General features: G+C 36.3%; 1 protein-coding gene across 12 annotated transcripts in view; it reads right to left on the bottom strand.

Annotated features, from left to right (window-relative positions):
• FRYL (FRY like transcription coactivator) overlaps positions 1–18,633 on the bottom strand; it is a 247,737-nt gene that overhangs the window by 82,288 nt on the left and 146,816 nt on the right. For 7 of the 12 annotated variants that reach the window (XR_009246299.1, XM_058670127.1, XM_058670121.1 and 4 more), the window contains 9 exons: positions 18,031–18,199; positions 17,665–17,757; positions 15,175–15,273; positions 13,462–13,563; positions 10,516–10,560; positions 7,755–7,858; positions 7,462–7,570; positions 6,280–6,366; positions 404–575 (listed from right to left, as the gene is read on the bottom strand). Coding sequence is in view for 11 of the 12 variants with exons in the window: in XM_058670127.1 (XP_058526110.1) it covers positions 404–575; positions 6,280–6,366; positions 7,462–7,570; positions 7,755–7,858; positions 10,516–10,560; positions 13,462–13,563; positions 15,175–15,273; positions 17,665–17,757; positions 18,031–18,199 (980 nt within the window). In the remaining variant the exon portion in view is untranslated. The other 5 variants (XM_058670124.1, XM_058670130.1, XM_058670125.1 and 2 more) reach the window with 3 other exon arrangements.

Genomic DNA, 18,633 nt, shown 5'->3' with positions numbered 1-18,633 from the left:
GTTAACAGTGAGATGCATATCTAGTTTCTTTCTGTAACAAAAGTCTATTCATTTTTAAATGCCATCAGCATGTCATTCTCACATAAGGAGTTTTGCTGTACTACTCTCCCATATGATTAGCTTCAGGATAGCACAGTAATTGTGCAAAAATTATATTGGGAACTAAAATTAATCTGAAGACAGAAAAGAATGCAATAAAAATGTGAGAAGACAGTGGTTTACCAGAATACTCTTAATATGAAGTTACACATGATCAGAAATACACTCATTTACTAACACAACTACTCTATATACCAAAACTACTGCATTAGGCAAATACATATAATTTCTATTTAATTGTAACTTTCATAAAACAGCGCTAGAGTTGATTGATTACAGAGAAATGATACTCGCTGACACTAACCGATGACTTTTGCTTCTTCATCTGTCAGGGTTTTGTTGAGAAAAATTTTCTTGACCCGAAGAGTGTTTCCTGAGGGCAGAATGACTCCCGTGGTTGGCATGGGCGGCTCCCCATCTTTCTGCTGCAAACTGTCTGCTATCACGAGGAAGACTCTAAGGCCTATGTTCATTCTCTTCAGAGAAGAGCGTTTCATGAGGAAGAAATCAGAATTACCTTTTTTAGTGTTAGAAATACCTCATCTGCTAACATTGTGGGATGAGGGGAATGGAAGGAAGGAAGATTAACCTTCTTGGGCAACATGTGTAACCAGGCTTTACAGTTTGTTTTCCTGTTAAATTCCTACATTCGGCCCAAGCCCTCAGGACTGTATACAACCTCTTCCATTCTACGACAATGGGCCAATCTCCCCTTAACCTATCCTCTCTCTAAGCATATACCTTATCATCTACTCATAGCAAGAAAAAAAAAATCACCAACCTTCCCCAGTTTCTATGAATTAAACTGGCCTACATTTATCTGCACCTCTTCCTTTTGCTTTGTGACAGCCTAGGGGGTGATGGTCTTCCTAACGAAAATCCCATCTGTTCTTGCATTTTTCGGGAACATTATATAATCAATGATCTCTTCCCCCTTTCACATCTTTAACATTTCATTTTCAATGGAACACACCCCAATTCTCTTAACTATACTCAACAACTATTTTAATGGCAGAAACCCTTCACATGACACTTGTCTGCACTAATTCTCACTCCTCAGTGGCTGTGTTGCTCAGGCTGGGGGGCCTTTTTTGCAGTATCCTATTTGGTTTTTCAGCAGCAACTGCCTTCCTTGGAAATTCTGTGTCATATTTGGCTGTCATCCACACCAACATTTTAGGCTTACTTTTCATGACCTATGTTAAATGTCTCAATGAACGGTCCTTCTAGGCTGCCTTCTCCTATGTATTCTCTCCCAAAGCAAGTTCAAACATTTATACAGCTTCAATTTTGCCACCCAAAACAGATTCACAGGTTACATTTTTTAAAGAAATTATTGATATTATTTGAGTTTATAAATCTATGTGTCTTAACTAAATTTTAATAACAAAGTTATGTACTTACTGTGTATATAAACTTTTAAGAAAGTCACAAATTTTAAGGCTAGCCCCTCTTGTCTGCTTAGAACCCCAGATCCATCTAGTATTTCTAACTGGAACATCAAGAAGATACCTCAGCTTACACATGTCCAAACCAAACATATGATTATCTCCCAAAACTGGGTTCTTTCCCCATGTTTCTTTCCTTAGTGGATAGTCTCCTCTGTGCACCATCAATATCCCAGTGCAAGTTGGCATAATCTATGACCTTTATGGCTGGTCTCTAAAGTAGATTACTGCATCCCAATGGGCAAAGTAGTACACTGGGTTACAGGGAAAAAATAAAACTTTATTTACATATTATTGTAATCTAGATAAGACTAAGCTTACTCATCATTTCATGTGATGTAGTACTAGTACCCTCCCGTAGTCTAAATATCAGAAGGCCACATTTCACAGTTGGAGAAGGTTTGGAAGAGGAAGAAGGAAGTAGCCCAGCACAGGCAGGTGGACAGAGGCTGCCTCACTGGCATGCTCTGTCATAGCAATCTCTGCAACATCTGATCAAGTGACTAATGAATAATCTTCCTTGACTTTGACTAAGCCATGTCTCAAAGCTTAAACAGATTCCTGAAGAGAAAACAGACAGAAGATAAGCCTAATAAAGGAATCCCAGTGATCACCCTCTCTACCCAGCTCTTATCTTACTTGTAGTATAGAACTTCTACGAGGAAAATAACTCCCTTTCAGAAGCAAGCTCAAATAGTGGAGAGAGTACCTTTTTAAAACGGATAGTTAGGAAAATGTTTTCAGTTTTACCATTTTTAATTGCTTCCAGCATGGTAAGCATGTTATCTACAGAAAGTTCTGTTTCCCTACTTTAGAAATGCAGAAATAATTATTAACCTGTTTCAAAACTCCTCCAAATGAAAATCTTTAATATTTTCCCACCAATTTTTTTAACCACATAAACGTTTTAGGATTTGTTTATAATAATGACCAGCAAGACTCCCCTTTTGCTTTTCTAAAATCTCAAATGTCACTACATTCCAATAAGCAATTGCTAAGATGCTTTGAAATATTCTGAAAATGCAATGTCTGAAGAGCAAATTACTGGAGATTAACAGAGCCATAGAACTAGAATAAACATTGCAAAATAGACACTGTGGTTAAATGTACAGCTAGAATTTGGATTTAAGAGTTCTGATCCAGCAGAGAAGAAATTAAAGATGAGATAAAAAAATTTATGGAAACCAATGAAAACTCTGACACAACATTCCAAAATTTGTGGGACACTGCCAAAGCAGTGCTACGGGGTAAACTCATCGCAATTGGCGCTCATGTCAAGGCCCAAGAGAGGCGCCAAATACAGGAACTAAACACACACCTCCAGGAATTGGAAAAACAACAGCAGAAGAGCCCCACACACAATAGGAAACAAGAAATCATCAAAACAAGGGAGGAAATCAACCAGATAGAAATAAAAAAACCATACACAAAATCAATGAATCAAAAAGCTGGTTTTTTGAGAAGATAAACAAGATAGACACCCCACTGGCCCGACTGACAAAGAAAAAACAAGAGAAGGCAAGAATTAACAGCATCAAAGATTAAAAAGGCAACATAACAACAGACACCGCATCCATTAAGGCCATAATTAGAAATTACTACAAAGCACTGTACTCCAACAAATCAGAAGATCACCAAGAAATGGAAAAGTTCTTAGACTTCTACCACCTGCCAAAACTTAGCCCAGAGGCAACAAACGACCTGAACAAACCCATAACTGAAGTAGAGATTGAATCAGTGATTAAAGACGTCCCAACAAAGAAAAGCCCAGGCCCAGAGGGCTTCACTACAGAATTCTACAAAACATTCCGAACAGAACTGACCCCAATCCTCTACAAACTCTTCAAAACAATAGAAAAAGAGGCAACCCTTCCAAACTCATTCTATGAAGCCAACATTACCTTAATCCCAAAACCAGAGAACTAACAGAGAAGGAAAACTACAGACCTATCTCTTTGATGAACATTGATGCTAAGATTCTCAACAAAATCCTAGCCAACAGAATTCAAAAACACATCAGACAGATCGTTCATCCAGATCAAGCAGGATTCATCCCTGGAATGCAGGGATGGTTCAACATTCGGAAATCCATAAATGTGATACACCACATCCAAAAACTGAAAAACAAGAATCACATGATAGTATCAATAGATGCAGAAAAAGCTTTCGACAAAATCCAACACCACTTCCTACTAAAAACCCTAACCAAGGTAGGCATAGATGGAAAAATCCACAACATAATTAAAGCCATATATGAAAAACCCAACGCCAGCATCATACTGAATGGAGAAAAGCTGGAACCCTTCCCACTGAGATCTGGAACAAGACAGGGATGTCCACTTTCTCCACTACTATTCAACATAGTCCTAGAGGTACTCGCTGAGGCCATAAGACAAGAAAAAGAAATCAGAGGAATCCAAATGGGAAACGAAGAAGTCAAACTTTCACTATATGCAGATGATATGATTCTTCATGTAGAAGAGCCAAGAGACTCAATACAGAGACTGCTAGAACTTGTACGAGAGTTTGGTAGAGTGGCAGGGTACAAAATTAATGAACAAAAATCAACAGCCATAGTGTATGCGAACAGCCCCAAGATGGAAAAAGACTTAACCAGCAAGATACCATTCAAAATAACAGAGAAAAGTATGAAATATCTGGGAATAAATCTAACCAAAAATGTAGGAGACTTATTTGAAGAAAACTACAAACTACTTAAAAAAGAAATTGAACAAGACCTCAAAAGATGGAGTAACATCCCATGCTCCTGGATAGGTAAAATCAATATCATTAAAATGTCTATACTGCCAAAAGCAATATATACATTCAACGCAATCCCAATCAAATTGCCCAAAACATTCTTCATGGAACTGGAAACAATGATCCAAAGGTTCATCTGGAAGCACAAAAAACCACGGATAGCTAGAACCATCCTGAAGAATAGGAAGTTAGCAGGGGGAATCACAGTTCCGGACCTCTGGACATACTATAGGGCAGTGGTTATCAAAACAGCGTGGTACTGGCACAAAGATAGAGAGGAAGATCAATGGAGCAGAATAGAAACACCAGAAGGAAACCCACACAGATACAGCCAAATAATCTTTGACAAAAAGACAAACGACAATCCAGGCAAATGGGAAGGTCTGTTCAATAAATGCTGTTGGGACAACTGGTTAATAGCCTGCAGAAACAAAAAAATAGATCCACATCTCTCACCATACTCTAAGATCAGATCTAAATGGATAACAGATCTAAACCTACATCCAGAAACCTTCAAACTTTTGGAAGAAAATGTTGGAAACACACTGGAACACTTAGGGGTAGGCCCTCACTTCCTAAAAAAGACTCCAAATGCAGGAGAAATCAAGACCAAAATAAACAATTGGGACCTCACCAAACTAAGAAGCTTCTGTACAGCTAGAGAAACAATCAACAAAGTAAAAAGGCAACCCACAGAATGGGAGATCTTCGCACACGACATAGGTGATAGAGGGCTGACCTCCAGAATATACAAAGAGCTACAAAACAACCAAAATGTCAAAACAAACAAGCCACTCAAGAAATGGGCACGGGAAATGGGCAAACACTTCACAAAGGAACAAACCCAAATGGCAAATAAACATATGAAAAAATGCTCAAGTTCCCTGGCAGTAAGGGAAATCCAAATTAAAACATCAATGAGGTACCACCTAACGCCAGTAAGACTGGCCCACATGAATAAAAGCACCAACAACACTTGTTGGCGAGGTTGCGGGGAAAAGGGATCCCTACTCCACTGCTGGTGGGGCTGCAGGCTGGTACAGCCTCTATGGAAATCAGTATGGAGAATATTCAAACAACTCAAATTCAACATACCGTATGATCCGGCAATAGCACTCCTAGGAATATATCCAGAACACTTGTTTTATGAGAAACCAACATGCACTCCTATGCTCATAGCAGCACAATCAGTAATTGCAAAAACATGGAAGCAACCAAAATGCCCAACAACAGAGGATTGGATAAGAAAGCTATGGTTCATCTACTCCATGGAATACTACTCAGCTATTAAAAAAAACAAAATGCAGTTCTTTGTGGCCAAATGGGCCAAACTGGAAACCATAATGCTAAGGGAAATGAGCCAATCCCAAAAGGTTAAATACCACATGTTTGCCTTAATTTAAGATGATATGATGTTATGTATAACATGTTATGTTTTGAATGTTATATGTTGTGTATAAACTAAAATTGAAGTATAGGTGAGGTGGTCACAGAAGGTGGCTGGGAACTCGCATTTACTTTTAACATATTGGTTACTCATTACTATGTCAATTAATTCCATAATGATGTAAATTTTTGCTGATGGTATGTTGGAGCTTTCAATTGACTGGGATGATACTCTGCTGGCTCTGTCTTCAGACCAGAGAGGGTATACCTAAGAAGCCGCTGAACTTGACTGGACAATAAGATGCTGGACTCTATGTTTGGTATACACTTGCAATGGGGGAATCTCAACTGAACTTGAGCTGTGGTTATGCAACAAGGTGGAGGAATCCACCATGGTGGGAGGGTTTGGGGAGGGGTGGGGAGAACCCAAGTATCTATGTAACTGTGTCACATAATACAATGTAATTAATGAAGTTAAATAATAAATAATTAAAAAAAAAAAGAGTTCTGATCCAGGAACTATCCTCAAAAATTAAAGAATATATGGAAATACATTCATTACTAAATTATAAATAATATATATTACCTCTGGATTAATGGTGAAAGTTTTAGCTGATTTTCCAACACTGAGAAGATCAAATATGATTTCTTTCATTGCAAAATCCAAACGTTCCTAGGGAAAGCATAAGCCAATTAGTAAAATTTTAAACTTGGTATTGTATGTCAGGCATAATGCTAAGAATTCGACGTATAATGCCAACAATACAAGTTTGTGTCCTGAAAGGTTCAGAAATCTAGCTTAAAAAATTGCATAAATTAAAACATGCCTTTTCTCTATGTGTAAGTATATATATATATATACCAGATAACACCCAAATACACAGGATAACATTTAAAAATTTTTTCTTGAGAGGCAGTGTGACAGAGAGGTGGGGAGAGAAATGGGTGACTCACTCCACAAACGCCTACCACAGACAGGGCTGGATCAGGCCAAAGACTGCAGCCAGAAACTCAACGTGGGTCTCCCACATCTGAGACAAGAATCCAAGCACATTGTACATTATGTGCTATTTCCAAAGGTGTCCATTTTTTCAAAGTTTTTGTTTTTACTTATTTATTTTTTATATAAGGGTATTTTATTTATTTGAAAGGTAGAGTGACAGAGAAAGGGAGAGTGATCGTTCATCTGCTGGTTCACTTCCCAAATAACCATGATACTCAGTGCCTGGCCAGGCTTAACTCCCTTCAGCTCTCCCATGCGGATGGCAGGGGCCCAGGCACCTGGGCCATCTTCTGCTGCTTCCCCAGGTGCATCAGCAGGGAGGTGGAGTGGGAGAAGAGCAGCCAGGACTGCCATCAGGGTTCTTATAATAGGATGCTGGCATTGCGAGCAGTGGGCAGTGGCTTAACCTGACTGCGCACAGCGTTGGCCCTGTTTTTATTTTTAATGTGCTTATTTATTTGAAAGGCATGGAGACAGAGATATCTTGCATTCACTAGTTTAGTCTGCAAATGCCTACATTAGCCAAGGCTGGGTTAGGCTGAAGTTGGGAGCCTGGAATGCAGTCTGGGTCTCAGACCTGAAGACTTTGACATCTATGCAATTTTTTTTTTGCATAATACACATTTTCCACAAGATGTCCAAAAGACCCTGTATGCACAGCTTTCAAAGTTTTTGTCCCCAAGTCAACTTTCAATTCTTGCATGAATTCTGCATTTTCCTATACTCATAGGTACATATGACTGTATTATGAGGAAATGCACTCACCTGAGCAATGAACTGAATGATCTTCACAAATATGTTAAGAGGTGTGTCACGAGGAACTACACTTCGGGAGCCTTTTGGAAAAAGTGCTGACACTATGCTCATAAGACGACTACAGGAAAAAAGATTAATCATAGTGAGAGTAAGACATTTATATTAGCCAAAAGCTTCTTTCCTATTTTGCATAATACGACAGGAGAGTTATATTGTTACAATAGGTATTTTAGAAATCTGACAAAAATTCCATTAATGTGAATTGTCAGGGAATATTTTAAATACAAAACAAAGGCACTCACCTTTGAGTTACAGTGTTGCTTTCACATTTTATTCTAATTACATAAACCCACAACAATCTATACAAAGATTCCAGTGCAACTCGAGACATTTTAGGATCTTTATTCTGTTTAAAGAAAAGAGAGAAAAAAAATAAACGTATTAAAAATGCTTGGCATCATTTGAAATCATACATTCCCAATAACTAACAGCCTTCACCCATCTTTTGTGTATTAATCTAAAACAGGTGTTAATATGCAGGCACATATGTTTTAAGTGCCGAGTCCAAAGTTTGTGGGAAATGTCCATTTTTTTTTTTAATCATCTCATTTGTCCACAAACTTCTTGAATGCCTACTGATAGTTCATACAAAAGTCACCCTAAGGAAATTCTGAGTCCTCCTTTTTTCTTTCCTAATACTAGAAATACTTTACTCTTTCCAGGAGCTCTAAAATTTTTTATTTATATATATATATAATTTTATATAATATATATGTATGCATATAATATATATGTATGTGTATATATATACACATTAGTTTACTTGATAAATGCTTCATTTAATATGGTTGGGGAGGTCTTTAAAAAGGTCAAGGAAAATATACATTTTGAAAAAACATGCATGGATTTCAAAAGGTTTTTGCATCAAAATATCAATCTCTAATATCCCATGAACTTTCGAAGTATCCTGTGTTGACATAAAGACAGATTAGAATAATTCACATGCAGCCCAGAGACAGGAAGAAAAAGGAAAACATTAGCAAAATTACACTCATTTGCCTTCATGAAGTAAAGCAAAGTAGTCCCGAGTATGCACCCTTATGAAACATAAGGAGTCAAGCACATGGACTCTGGAATTAGAAACAAAGTAGGGGCTGGTGTCACAGGTAAAGCCTTTTCCCTGAACACTGGTTACAATGTAAAAATGTCCTCATTTCCACAAGGGAGAAATCATGGCACCTGCCTCACAGACAAAGGACGCAAGTATCTGTGGATCACTTGGAGCAGTGCCTTGCACATGTTCAGTGGTCAGTAAATGTCATATGCAATTCCTTTAAGTTTTGAATCAGAATATTATTGTACTTATTAATACATTAAAATCAGGCAATTATTACATATCAATTACAATTTGAGCAGCAAATTCTTTCATTCTAGCTGTAACAAGAACTGAGGTTATTAAATGACCATAATCAGGTCATGAGCTTTAACTCTGAATTTTGCAAATATAGCTAATCATGGTCTTTATTTAAAAAAAAAAAAAACTCATTATACATCTGTTGACTGTAAGACACCAATTTATTATATGAACTTTTGGTTTGCAAGATATAACTATTAAATACTATATATATGGCAACTTACAAATGTTTTCTATAATATATTTTAGATTATTTTATGTATCTTTCTTTAAGATATATACTAATGGACATTATATGATTAAAAGCAATGCAGAAAGGCAAATGATTTTTTTCCTAAAAAAACGACATATCTGATAGAAAATGTACTTATATAGAGATTTAGCAGAATGAACAATGAAAAATCAATTACTCCATTGATTATTTCCTCAAGTATCAATCACTCTCTCTATTGCCAGATCCATTAGGATTCCAAATCCTAAGCATACTCTCCAGGTAGCTTTCCATTGCCAAACAGCTAAAGTAACATAGAATGTATGTGTGCTGCATGTTTAATCAAGTTTTTGTAGTAACTTAACAACTTTTTTTTCAATTGTTTAACTTTAACTTATCAGACATCAAGTCACGACTGCAGTTTGGATTGCGAAGATAAAGAAGGATGAAGAGACAGAGAGAGGACTCTCTGAGTAGGAGGATACCCTGTTTGAGATGGTTACGGTGTATTTACATTGTGATCCAAGAGTACTTCAAAAGATTTGTGGGAAATGAAATTAAAGATAAGCTTATCTGGTGCAAAAGTTTTGAAATCCATGTTTTTCTTTTTCATGAAATACATTTTCCACAAACCTTTTCAAGACCCTCTATAATAGCTGTCCAAGCCCACAGAATGCACTGCAACCAGATGAACCCTTTGGGTAGCAATGCTGGTTCAGACACTGTAGCAAATGCAGCACTCTGGTAGGGGATGTTGAGATGCGGAAGGCTGTGTGTGAGGGGCATCTTCCTCTTAATTTTATTGGTGAACCTAAAAGTACTACAAAATCAGTCTTTAAAAACTTGCTTCAGTTGGTTTTGTGAGTATACAATTTTGCATCAAAATTTTTAAATATCAAGAAAAATTATACATCAAAAATATTGAAATTCTATTTTACACAGCAACTTTTCCCATATAAGTGCCTGGATGATCTTATATGAACTTCAGTATCAATCATCTTATATTTTTCTTCATTTTTTTTTTCTGCAGTGAACTTACAAGTTTTGTTTAAAATCCAAGTCAATAGGATAAATTTTTTAAAAACTCATTCATCAAAATTATATTAAAAACCTGTAATTGTCTCCTTCATTGGAAAAGGCTTTGAACGTGTTTTGGGGAAAAAAAAGTTAGCATTCAGTATCATTTCTATTTCTTATATTCCTCTTAGGCCTCATTAACATTAAATCTTCTGCCTTTCAAACGAAATAAAACGGAATCTTTTTTTTTTTAATTTTTGAACCTTCTGAAGAATGCACTTGCTGTGGGCTATCCCTCTTTCATAATATTAGAAGCATATCTGAATGAATGCATGCAGTGCAACAATTGGCAAAGGAAAAAACTGGTCACACTTACAGGAAACAAAGCAGTATTTAACTCTGTGAGGTCAACCCAACTCACCTGGAGTGTTTCTATCTGTTTTCTGATACTGTTGTTAGATGGCATCTAAATAAAGCAATGTGAGACAGCAAACATAAACATGAGATGCAGCACATGCATGTTAGATGAAAATAAGCACAACACAAGACAGGTCTTCACCAAGGTCTCTATTGAGGAGAAATTTGAAATGTCCAAGACAGTGGCTAGAAACATTAAGTAACAGACAAATCCCACAATTTGGAGAACATGGGACATGCCTATAGTACTCCAACTGGGAAAAAAAAATTTCCAAGACTAGTTCTTTCTCGACAAAAGTTGCTTGTGAACTGTAAGAATTGTAATTTTTTTAAAGAAAATGAGCATAGAGTATATTGAAAAAATATTTACATTTCTTGTGTGTGATGTTTACTGTTATCCTTGTGATAATATTGTTGAAAATTCTTTAGAAACTTTAGATATTATCCCAAATAAATTCCCAAACTGCTATAAAAATAAAAAATGTTAAGCTACCAAATTCTAAATTTAAAAATTTACTACTTCATTGAAAATAAAGGGAGACTTTTTCACATGATACGTATGGGTATAAAGGAATAAAAGCCCATATTTCATGGTTACCAAGTTAGAAAGCTGGTATGGTAATTTCTTAAAAGCTGCAGTATCTTAAAATGTCTTAAGAATTCATCATATTTATTCTTATGGTTCCAGAGAATAACAGCTTTAATTTTACAGAATTATGGCCAAAAATGTTTTCTGAAAATATTCAGAGCAGCAACATTCCTTACAATCCATTTCAAGGCAGAATGATGGGCCAGAATTATATAACTGAACGAATCTGGAAGCAACTCTATTTCTATAATTACTGGCTCCTTAAATGTTGGTTGCTTATTCTTTTCACCCTCAGGCAGGGTGAACACTAAATGAGAGATAATTTAGAGAATATAATACAAATAAATATTTAGAGAATCTTCCTAGTATCTACTAAATATCAATAAAAAGACATCATAATAAATGGGTCTAATAAATGGAAAAATATTTCAGATTTTTCCTGAAACTTAGAGATTACATGAATTTCATAAAAAAAATCAATTTAGGTAAAATATCTCTTGAGTACATAGTATCCATATGCTCATATTAAACAGATAAGTGTGTAACTGTTACAGGAGATAACTAGAATATTTTGCCTGAGAATGGCTGATGTCTTAGTTCAACTGTGTAAAATAGCCACATTATCTAAAACTTGACAGGAGAAATTGATACAATTTCTGCTGAATAGAGCCTTAATGTAAGTTAAGGGTTAATGCCAAGACAATTATACTCCAACTACTCATGCTAAGTGGCTCTTATCTCCTTTAGACTGGCAGGTTGACATAGCCATTAATGAAAATGGACAATATGCCAGAAGTATTTAACAGGAGGGAAGGGTTCAAAGAAAACAGAGCATTTTAAATTAAAGCCATAAGACCACAAAAAAAAGTTAAGGTACTGCGAAAGTATTGCAAATATGTTAGGTGGAAACGTATATATATATATATATAAAAAAAATTCCAACAAGCAACAGAAAAGTATGAACTGTCATGAGACAAAGCAACCTTCTGGAAACACTTAAATGCAGGTCTCAACAATATCCTATTTTAAGTATGAGAATCATACAACTCAGAAATTGATGAATTCCCTTTTGGTATGTATATCTATTTAAATAATCAAAATACAGAAACCAGTATAATATCATTTGTTAAATACGATTTGTTTCTTGGTTGCATGACAGAGTTTTATCAGCACGATTTAATCCTAGGAATTTTCATAACTAAAGCTGAGTGTGTATCAATTCTCATTTAAGCACAAGTACTGTCTATATATCTAGAAGGAAAAACATTTTCCCAAGACTCATAGATATTCTCTATGAACCTTAATAGTAAACCAAATATTTGAAAATATTAGCCCAAATCATGAGAAATATTTATAGGATAACATCCTATGAATCATTCCTTAAGTAGGAAGGAGAAACCAGTTCTATTAGACCATTATAATGGACAGAGAGAGTACATAATATATTCATGCCTCAGCTATATCATCTTCAAAATATAAAATTTTCAGTCTCAAATATAACAAAGTAAAAACAAGAAATGAAATGTCATGTCTACAAATGTTTGTTTCTTGTAAGCAAACATTCAAACACTCATATAACTATGTTTGAATATCAAAGGAATATTCAAACTGAGCTTCCTCGTGACATGCAAATGAGGATTTCACATTCTGGGTCCCAGTGTGTGTTCTACTCAGGGAGGAGAAAGAGTATTCTGCTAGCATAGCATTCGAAGAAGAAAAGAACTCTTCTATCTCTCTCAGTTATGTTCACAAAACAGACTGAAGATGGATGTACTAAGTAGTGTTACTAAGGAGTGGCCCTTCACCTGAGTACTGGTCACCTCAGGGCCTTGGACATCTTTGTGCATCCAAGACTCTGCTTTGAGGTTTGGCTGGGCTTACTTTCATAATGTGTTTTTAGAGATATTTTATTGTCAAAAGCTTTTTCTCATATTGCTTAGACTTGATCTGACATTACAGAGTTTGCTCTAAACAAAAGTAAGTATTGGAAGAGTCTTATTAGATTAAATAAATACCCTGCAATTCTGCTGAATTAGCAAAGTTCCATCTACAAATCACACTCAATCTGTTAGAAACTAACTACGAAATTTAAAAAAGCAGATATTTCCAGACCTAAGGTAATATAAACAATCATTGAAAATATACAATTTTGTATTAAGACAAGGTAAATTCTCAGGTTAAGATTTTATACAAGTCTACATATGAGTCCTTATAGAAGAAATATACACAGCAAATGGAGCAAAGTATTACCACTCAAATGTACCACAGGTAATGAGTTTTATTATACACTGTTCAATATATGCACATAAACGAATAAATCACCATCAGTAATTATAGGTCAGAAATGTGATTACATCTTACCTTTAAATGTGACAAACAGTTCTGTAGGAAAATATGCCAGTTATTTAAAAAAAACTGCTTTTGACTGACACATAAAAGGCAGGTAATTAGCGGATATAAAGCCTACAAGAGATAGAGAAAAAAAGAAAATTATATATGGAAAGTGCTAGACTGGTAAGTTTATACTTCACTGAGTTTCAGAAATAAACAAGCAAACAAAAAAAAAAGTTTAATACATTTGTAATAAGAAATAAAATCTAACAGTAGCATCTTGCAACAAAGAAGGACACTGGATGAATTTCCTTTAAAAAAGTCCCATAAGCCATCATGCTGAATCAGAGCACGCTTTTCCCTCATCTACCACTGTGCTTTGAACCCAGGCTCTGGGATCACAGAGCAGTCTGCCATTCATATTTCTGTTTCCTATTTGCCAAGTGTGTGACATCAGCAAGTCTACACTAACTGCTATAAGCCTCATTTTCCAAACATACCAAGCAGGAAACAATGTTCACAATATCCTACAGGTAATGAAGTTTACAGCAAGACAATGAATGCAAAGTACTTAGCTCAATGCCTGGCACAACCAATGCTAATTTTTATCATCACTGTATCTCTACTTTAGATGAATCAAATATTTGCACAATTTCCTAAACTTTTCCAAGTTACATAAAAACTGTGTGAAATGGATGGTTAACAGGAAAAAATTGCCATCAATCTCTGAAAAGATAATTAGAGAATGAACTTGAATATGTATATATAGTGCTTAGCAATACAACTTATGGTCCTGGTGTGGTAGCCTAGCGGCTAAAGTCCTTGCCTTGCACACACAGGGATCTCATATGGACTGCAAGTTCTAATCCCGGCAGCCCAACTTCCCATGAAGCTCTCTGCTTTTGGTCTGGGAAATCAATAGAGGATGGCCCAAACCATCTGTGTGGGAGACTGGAGGAGGTTCCTGGCTCATGGTTTCGGATAGGCTCAGCTCTGACCATTGTGGCTACTTGGGAAGTGAATCAGCGGAGGGAAGAGCTTCCTCTCTGCTTCTCTTTCTCTCTGTATATCTGACTTTCCAATAAAGATAAATAAATCTTTTTTTAAAAAAAAGAATAAAACTTATGGGGCAGGCATTTGGTGTAGCTGTTAAGATACAAACTGACAAGCCCACATCCCATACTGGGGTACCGTAGTTGAGGTCCAGCTCTGCTCCCATTCCAACTTCAAGCTACTGCACATTCAGGAAGGTATCAGCTAATGGCTCAAACAGTGGGATCTCTGTCTGTCACATCACAGACACGGACTGAATTTCTGGCTTCTGGCTTCAGCTAGGACACTTCACAGGTGAGCCAGAAAACAGGGGTCTTTACTGTCTCTTTCCATCTCTCAGAAAAAATAAGTAATTTTCACACAACTAATTATAAGTGAAAAACAAAGGCACCTATAACAATAATATAAACTTGTATTCCATTGTTCCTATATTTTAATACATTTAATGCACTTGTCAAGGGATAAATACCTAGAAGGAAGTCTGAAAACTCATAAATACAGACCTACTAAAACTAAGAACAACAAGTATAAAATACAGCAAGAGAAGCTGCCATATGTAAAATCTTTCATTGCATGATTCTATTTCTGGGCATTTATAATTTCAAATTTCCTAATTCTCCTAAATCCCTACTAAATTAAAAATACTAAAACTGAATTAAATATGTAAAGTTTTGAAATATTTCCCAGTACCAGTGAATGCTTCTTTCTGGAGCTCAGTTCAAAAGTAGTCTGATACAGCATCTCCACAAAATTTTTCAAACAAGGAACATTCACTTCATTTTTAACAGCCTAGATAAAAAGATAATGCAAACAGAAAGATAATGGTCACAAACATGAAGCCATACATGATTACAAGAATGTTCTATAAGGTTTAAAAAGGGTTAATAATTCACAGAGGTTCTCACTGAAGTGTTATAATGTGCCATATGACCAAGCCAATCCTTAAGTCAATAAGCCTTAAATCAATCTGGTCCCAGTCCTGAGAGAACAGAGAATGCAAGCGAGCGAGCAGGCAATGAGTACACAGAATAACAGGTGTTCTGAGAGCAAACTCTGCTCTTGGAGCCCTCAGAAGAGGCAACTAGGAAAACTCCCAAGGAAATAACATCTAAGGTCAACCCTGCCTAAATTACCTAAAACCTTGCAAAAACCTCCCTTCTAATCTCTGCTGCCTTGTCTCCCACTACTGTGTCCCTGTGCTGGCTCCCTTGTGGGCCCTAGAACACATCAAAGAATGCTCATCTTTCTTCTGCCTATAAAGCTCATTCTCCTGAGACAGTCTCTAACATTCGTCTCATTTTTGCCAATTGTCTCCGTTTCTTTAAAGTGAAGGCCTTTGCTAATCACATTCCTTATAACATACTGAATCCTCCAACACTTCAGCAATGCTCATTCCCTCTCTCCCGAGGACAGGTCTTGGCAGCACAGTACTTTCTGCACCTGACTCATGACATAGTTTCTATAGCCGTTGCTGTTCTGTTGCCTATGTAGCAGAGGTCTATTTTGTACTCCTTGTGCACAGGCGAGGGACGACATACAGAATACATGCAAGAGTGTATAATGAATGAAGGGCAAGAAATGTTCCAGGCAGAAGGAACTACCAGTGGGTGTGGAGGTTTGCTGTTAGAGGTGAACTGTGGCCCCACAAAACTGTTATGTTGAAGTCCTGACCCCATGTACCTCAGAATGTGACCTCTGAAAATAGTTCATGGAAAATTAAGGTAGAGTAAGGGGTTGGTGAACACAAGAAAAATGTCACATAAAAGTGGAGACAGAAATCAAGGGGATGCTGCTATGGATCCAGAACACCAGAATTCCAGGAAATCACGTGAATACGATCTTGCTGACAGCCCTCAGAACACTATGATTTCAGAGTTCTAGCCTCCTTAACTATGTCTCATAACTATGAGACGCTAACTTTCTGTTGTTAAGTCAATCGACTAGGGGGCTTTATTTCGGCAGGCGTAGCAAACTAATATCCATGAACACAAAAGCAAACATGGCACAAAAGAATTCAGCAATTCAGTGATACGCACCATTGTCAAGAATGTTCTTCCTACAAACTATTCCTTTAGAAGAATTGCCTCAAAAACTGCAAACTGGGTCCCAGGCTGTGAAACATTCAGTGAAGCTGTGAGCACTCCATATTGAAGTGTTCGAGTCCTGGCTGCTCTACTTCCAAACAAGTTGCCTTTCAACTCTCAGAGGAAGATGTCCCAATGCTTGGGTCCCTGCCACCCAAGTCTAGATGGAATTCCAGGCTCCTGGATTTAGCCTGGCCCAGTCTTAGCTATTGCAACTATTTGGGGAACCAATGGATGGAAGATCTCTTTCTTTCTGCCTCTCCCTTTTGGTCTGTCACTCTTATTTTCAAATACAAAAAATAAATTAAAAAAATTAAAATCCTATAACCTAATTCCAGCTGGATATTTGACCAAAACAGATGACCAGACAAGGGAGGAAGCAGTAATGACAGTTTGGGATGGATGAACAGTAACTCCATCCTAGGGAAACAGGAAGAGAAACTGAAGGACATGTGCTAGTGATAACAGACCTGAGCGGACATGGTTTTACAAATAGCCTGTTTTCAATAAAACGAGTCTGATTTACATTATTCAAAACTGGAGTAGGATTTATGGGATTGACTCAAGTCACTTAAAATGTAATCCATAACCTGTTTTGAAGATGTCAAATAATTATAAGAAAAATTCAAGACAGGCAAAAAACAAAAGTCATGATGATTGCTGTGACACTAATATTTTTATATTTTTAACTTTCTTATAATATTCTACCTGTTTAAAGCATTCTTTAAAGGTAGGCTCTGAGTTCTATAAACTAATTCATGCAGACGTATGAGTGACAAATCAATGAGTCAATGCTTAAAAATGAAAACCAGAACAGTTCAATTGTTCAACATGAAAATAAATTGCTTCATGTTTTAACATGTTAAGTAGAATGAAACATGGATAAAAAAACAAAGAAGATATATGAAGGGAGATGCAAAAACTTCCCATTAATCAACAAGAGAAAACAACTGCAGAGGAATAGAAAACCAATGACAAAAGCCCTTTGATAGCTCCAACTTACTGCCTTGATATAGTTTCGGGGAGAAGAGATGAAAATATAAGTCTGTTAGGTTCAGATGACCCATGAATGGTACAAAAACAAAAATATACTTACAGCAGCTACAGGGATAAGAATCTCCACAAATAAACCAGCAAGTGCATGTTTTATATCTTTATCCTTTACTTCTAAGAAATACTGAGCGCATTCCTTGAAGGGAAGAAAGTATATTTAAATTAACAAAAAAGGAAAGGTTACAGAATTTGGATACTATGGTAATTTGAAGTATATGTTATATTTATGAAAAACAAAGACTATATTCAAAGTATCTGCTAGTCAAAAAAGGATGTGAGTCCAACTCAGCACATGGAGTGAAAGATTAAGTATGATGACACTAATGAACGTATGCTGTTTCTTACAAAGAACAAGAGTAACTCCAGTTGTCAGGTTCATCTAATCTGTGCCATCCAGAAGGTACGTCACCTGCATAAACTGAAATGATGCTTCAAAATCTTCTACAGGATACATCTTCACCCGGAAGAACTTCATTCCCATTATCAAGCTGATTACACTTTGTACCACATGTGGGCTTTGTTCCTTTTGTCGCAGTTCCTTTAATTCTGTCACAAATTTCTTCCTAACAGCCTGAAACCTTAAATACAGAAAGAGTTTGATATGAATTAACATAATTAATTTCAAACATGATTTTTAAGGTGAAATCAAAATGTGTGTTACCTATCACATTCTTCCTCTGCCCTCATCAAAAATTACTGAGAGTCAAAGGGGGTTGTTCATTTATTTTATTATTACATCTTCCTAAATGAGAAATAAGGGAATTTGATATCATTGTTGTATTAATTTTACAAATTAATAATCGTAAGAAAAATACAATCAAGTAACATTTTCGCAAAACACCTCCAAGTAAATAACAAAGTACCCTGGAGTCGAGCCTGCCACAACCACTAAGACGAGGGAGTTTTTGTCCGTTTACCTTTGAAAAGGTTTCTTTTTTTTTTTTTTTTTGAAAAGGTTTCTAACACTGTATTAGCAATATTCAATTATATCCTTCTCTTAGAAACAAGTAAA

The sequence above is a fragment of the Ochotona princeps genome, chromosome 11, assembly GCF_030435755.1.
Source record: "Ochotona princeps isolate mOchPri1 chromosome 11, mOchPri1.hap1, whole genome shotgun sequence".
NCBI lineage: Eukaryota > Metazoa > Chordata > Mammalia > Lagomorpha > Ochotonidae > Ochotona > Ochotona princeps.
The sequence above is the reverse complement of the archived record's forward strand: the minus strand, read 5'-3'. Positions and strand labels throughout refer to the sequence as shown.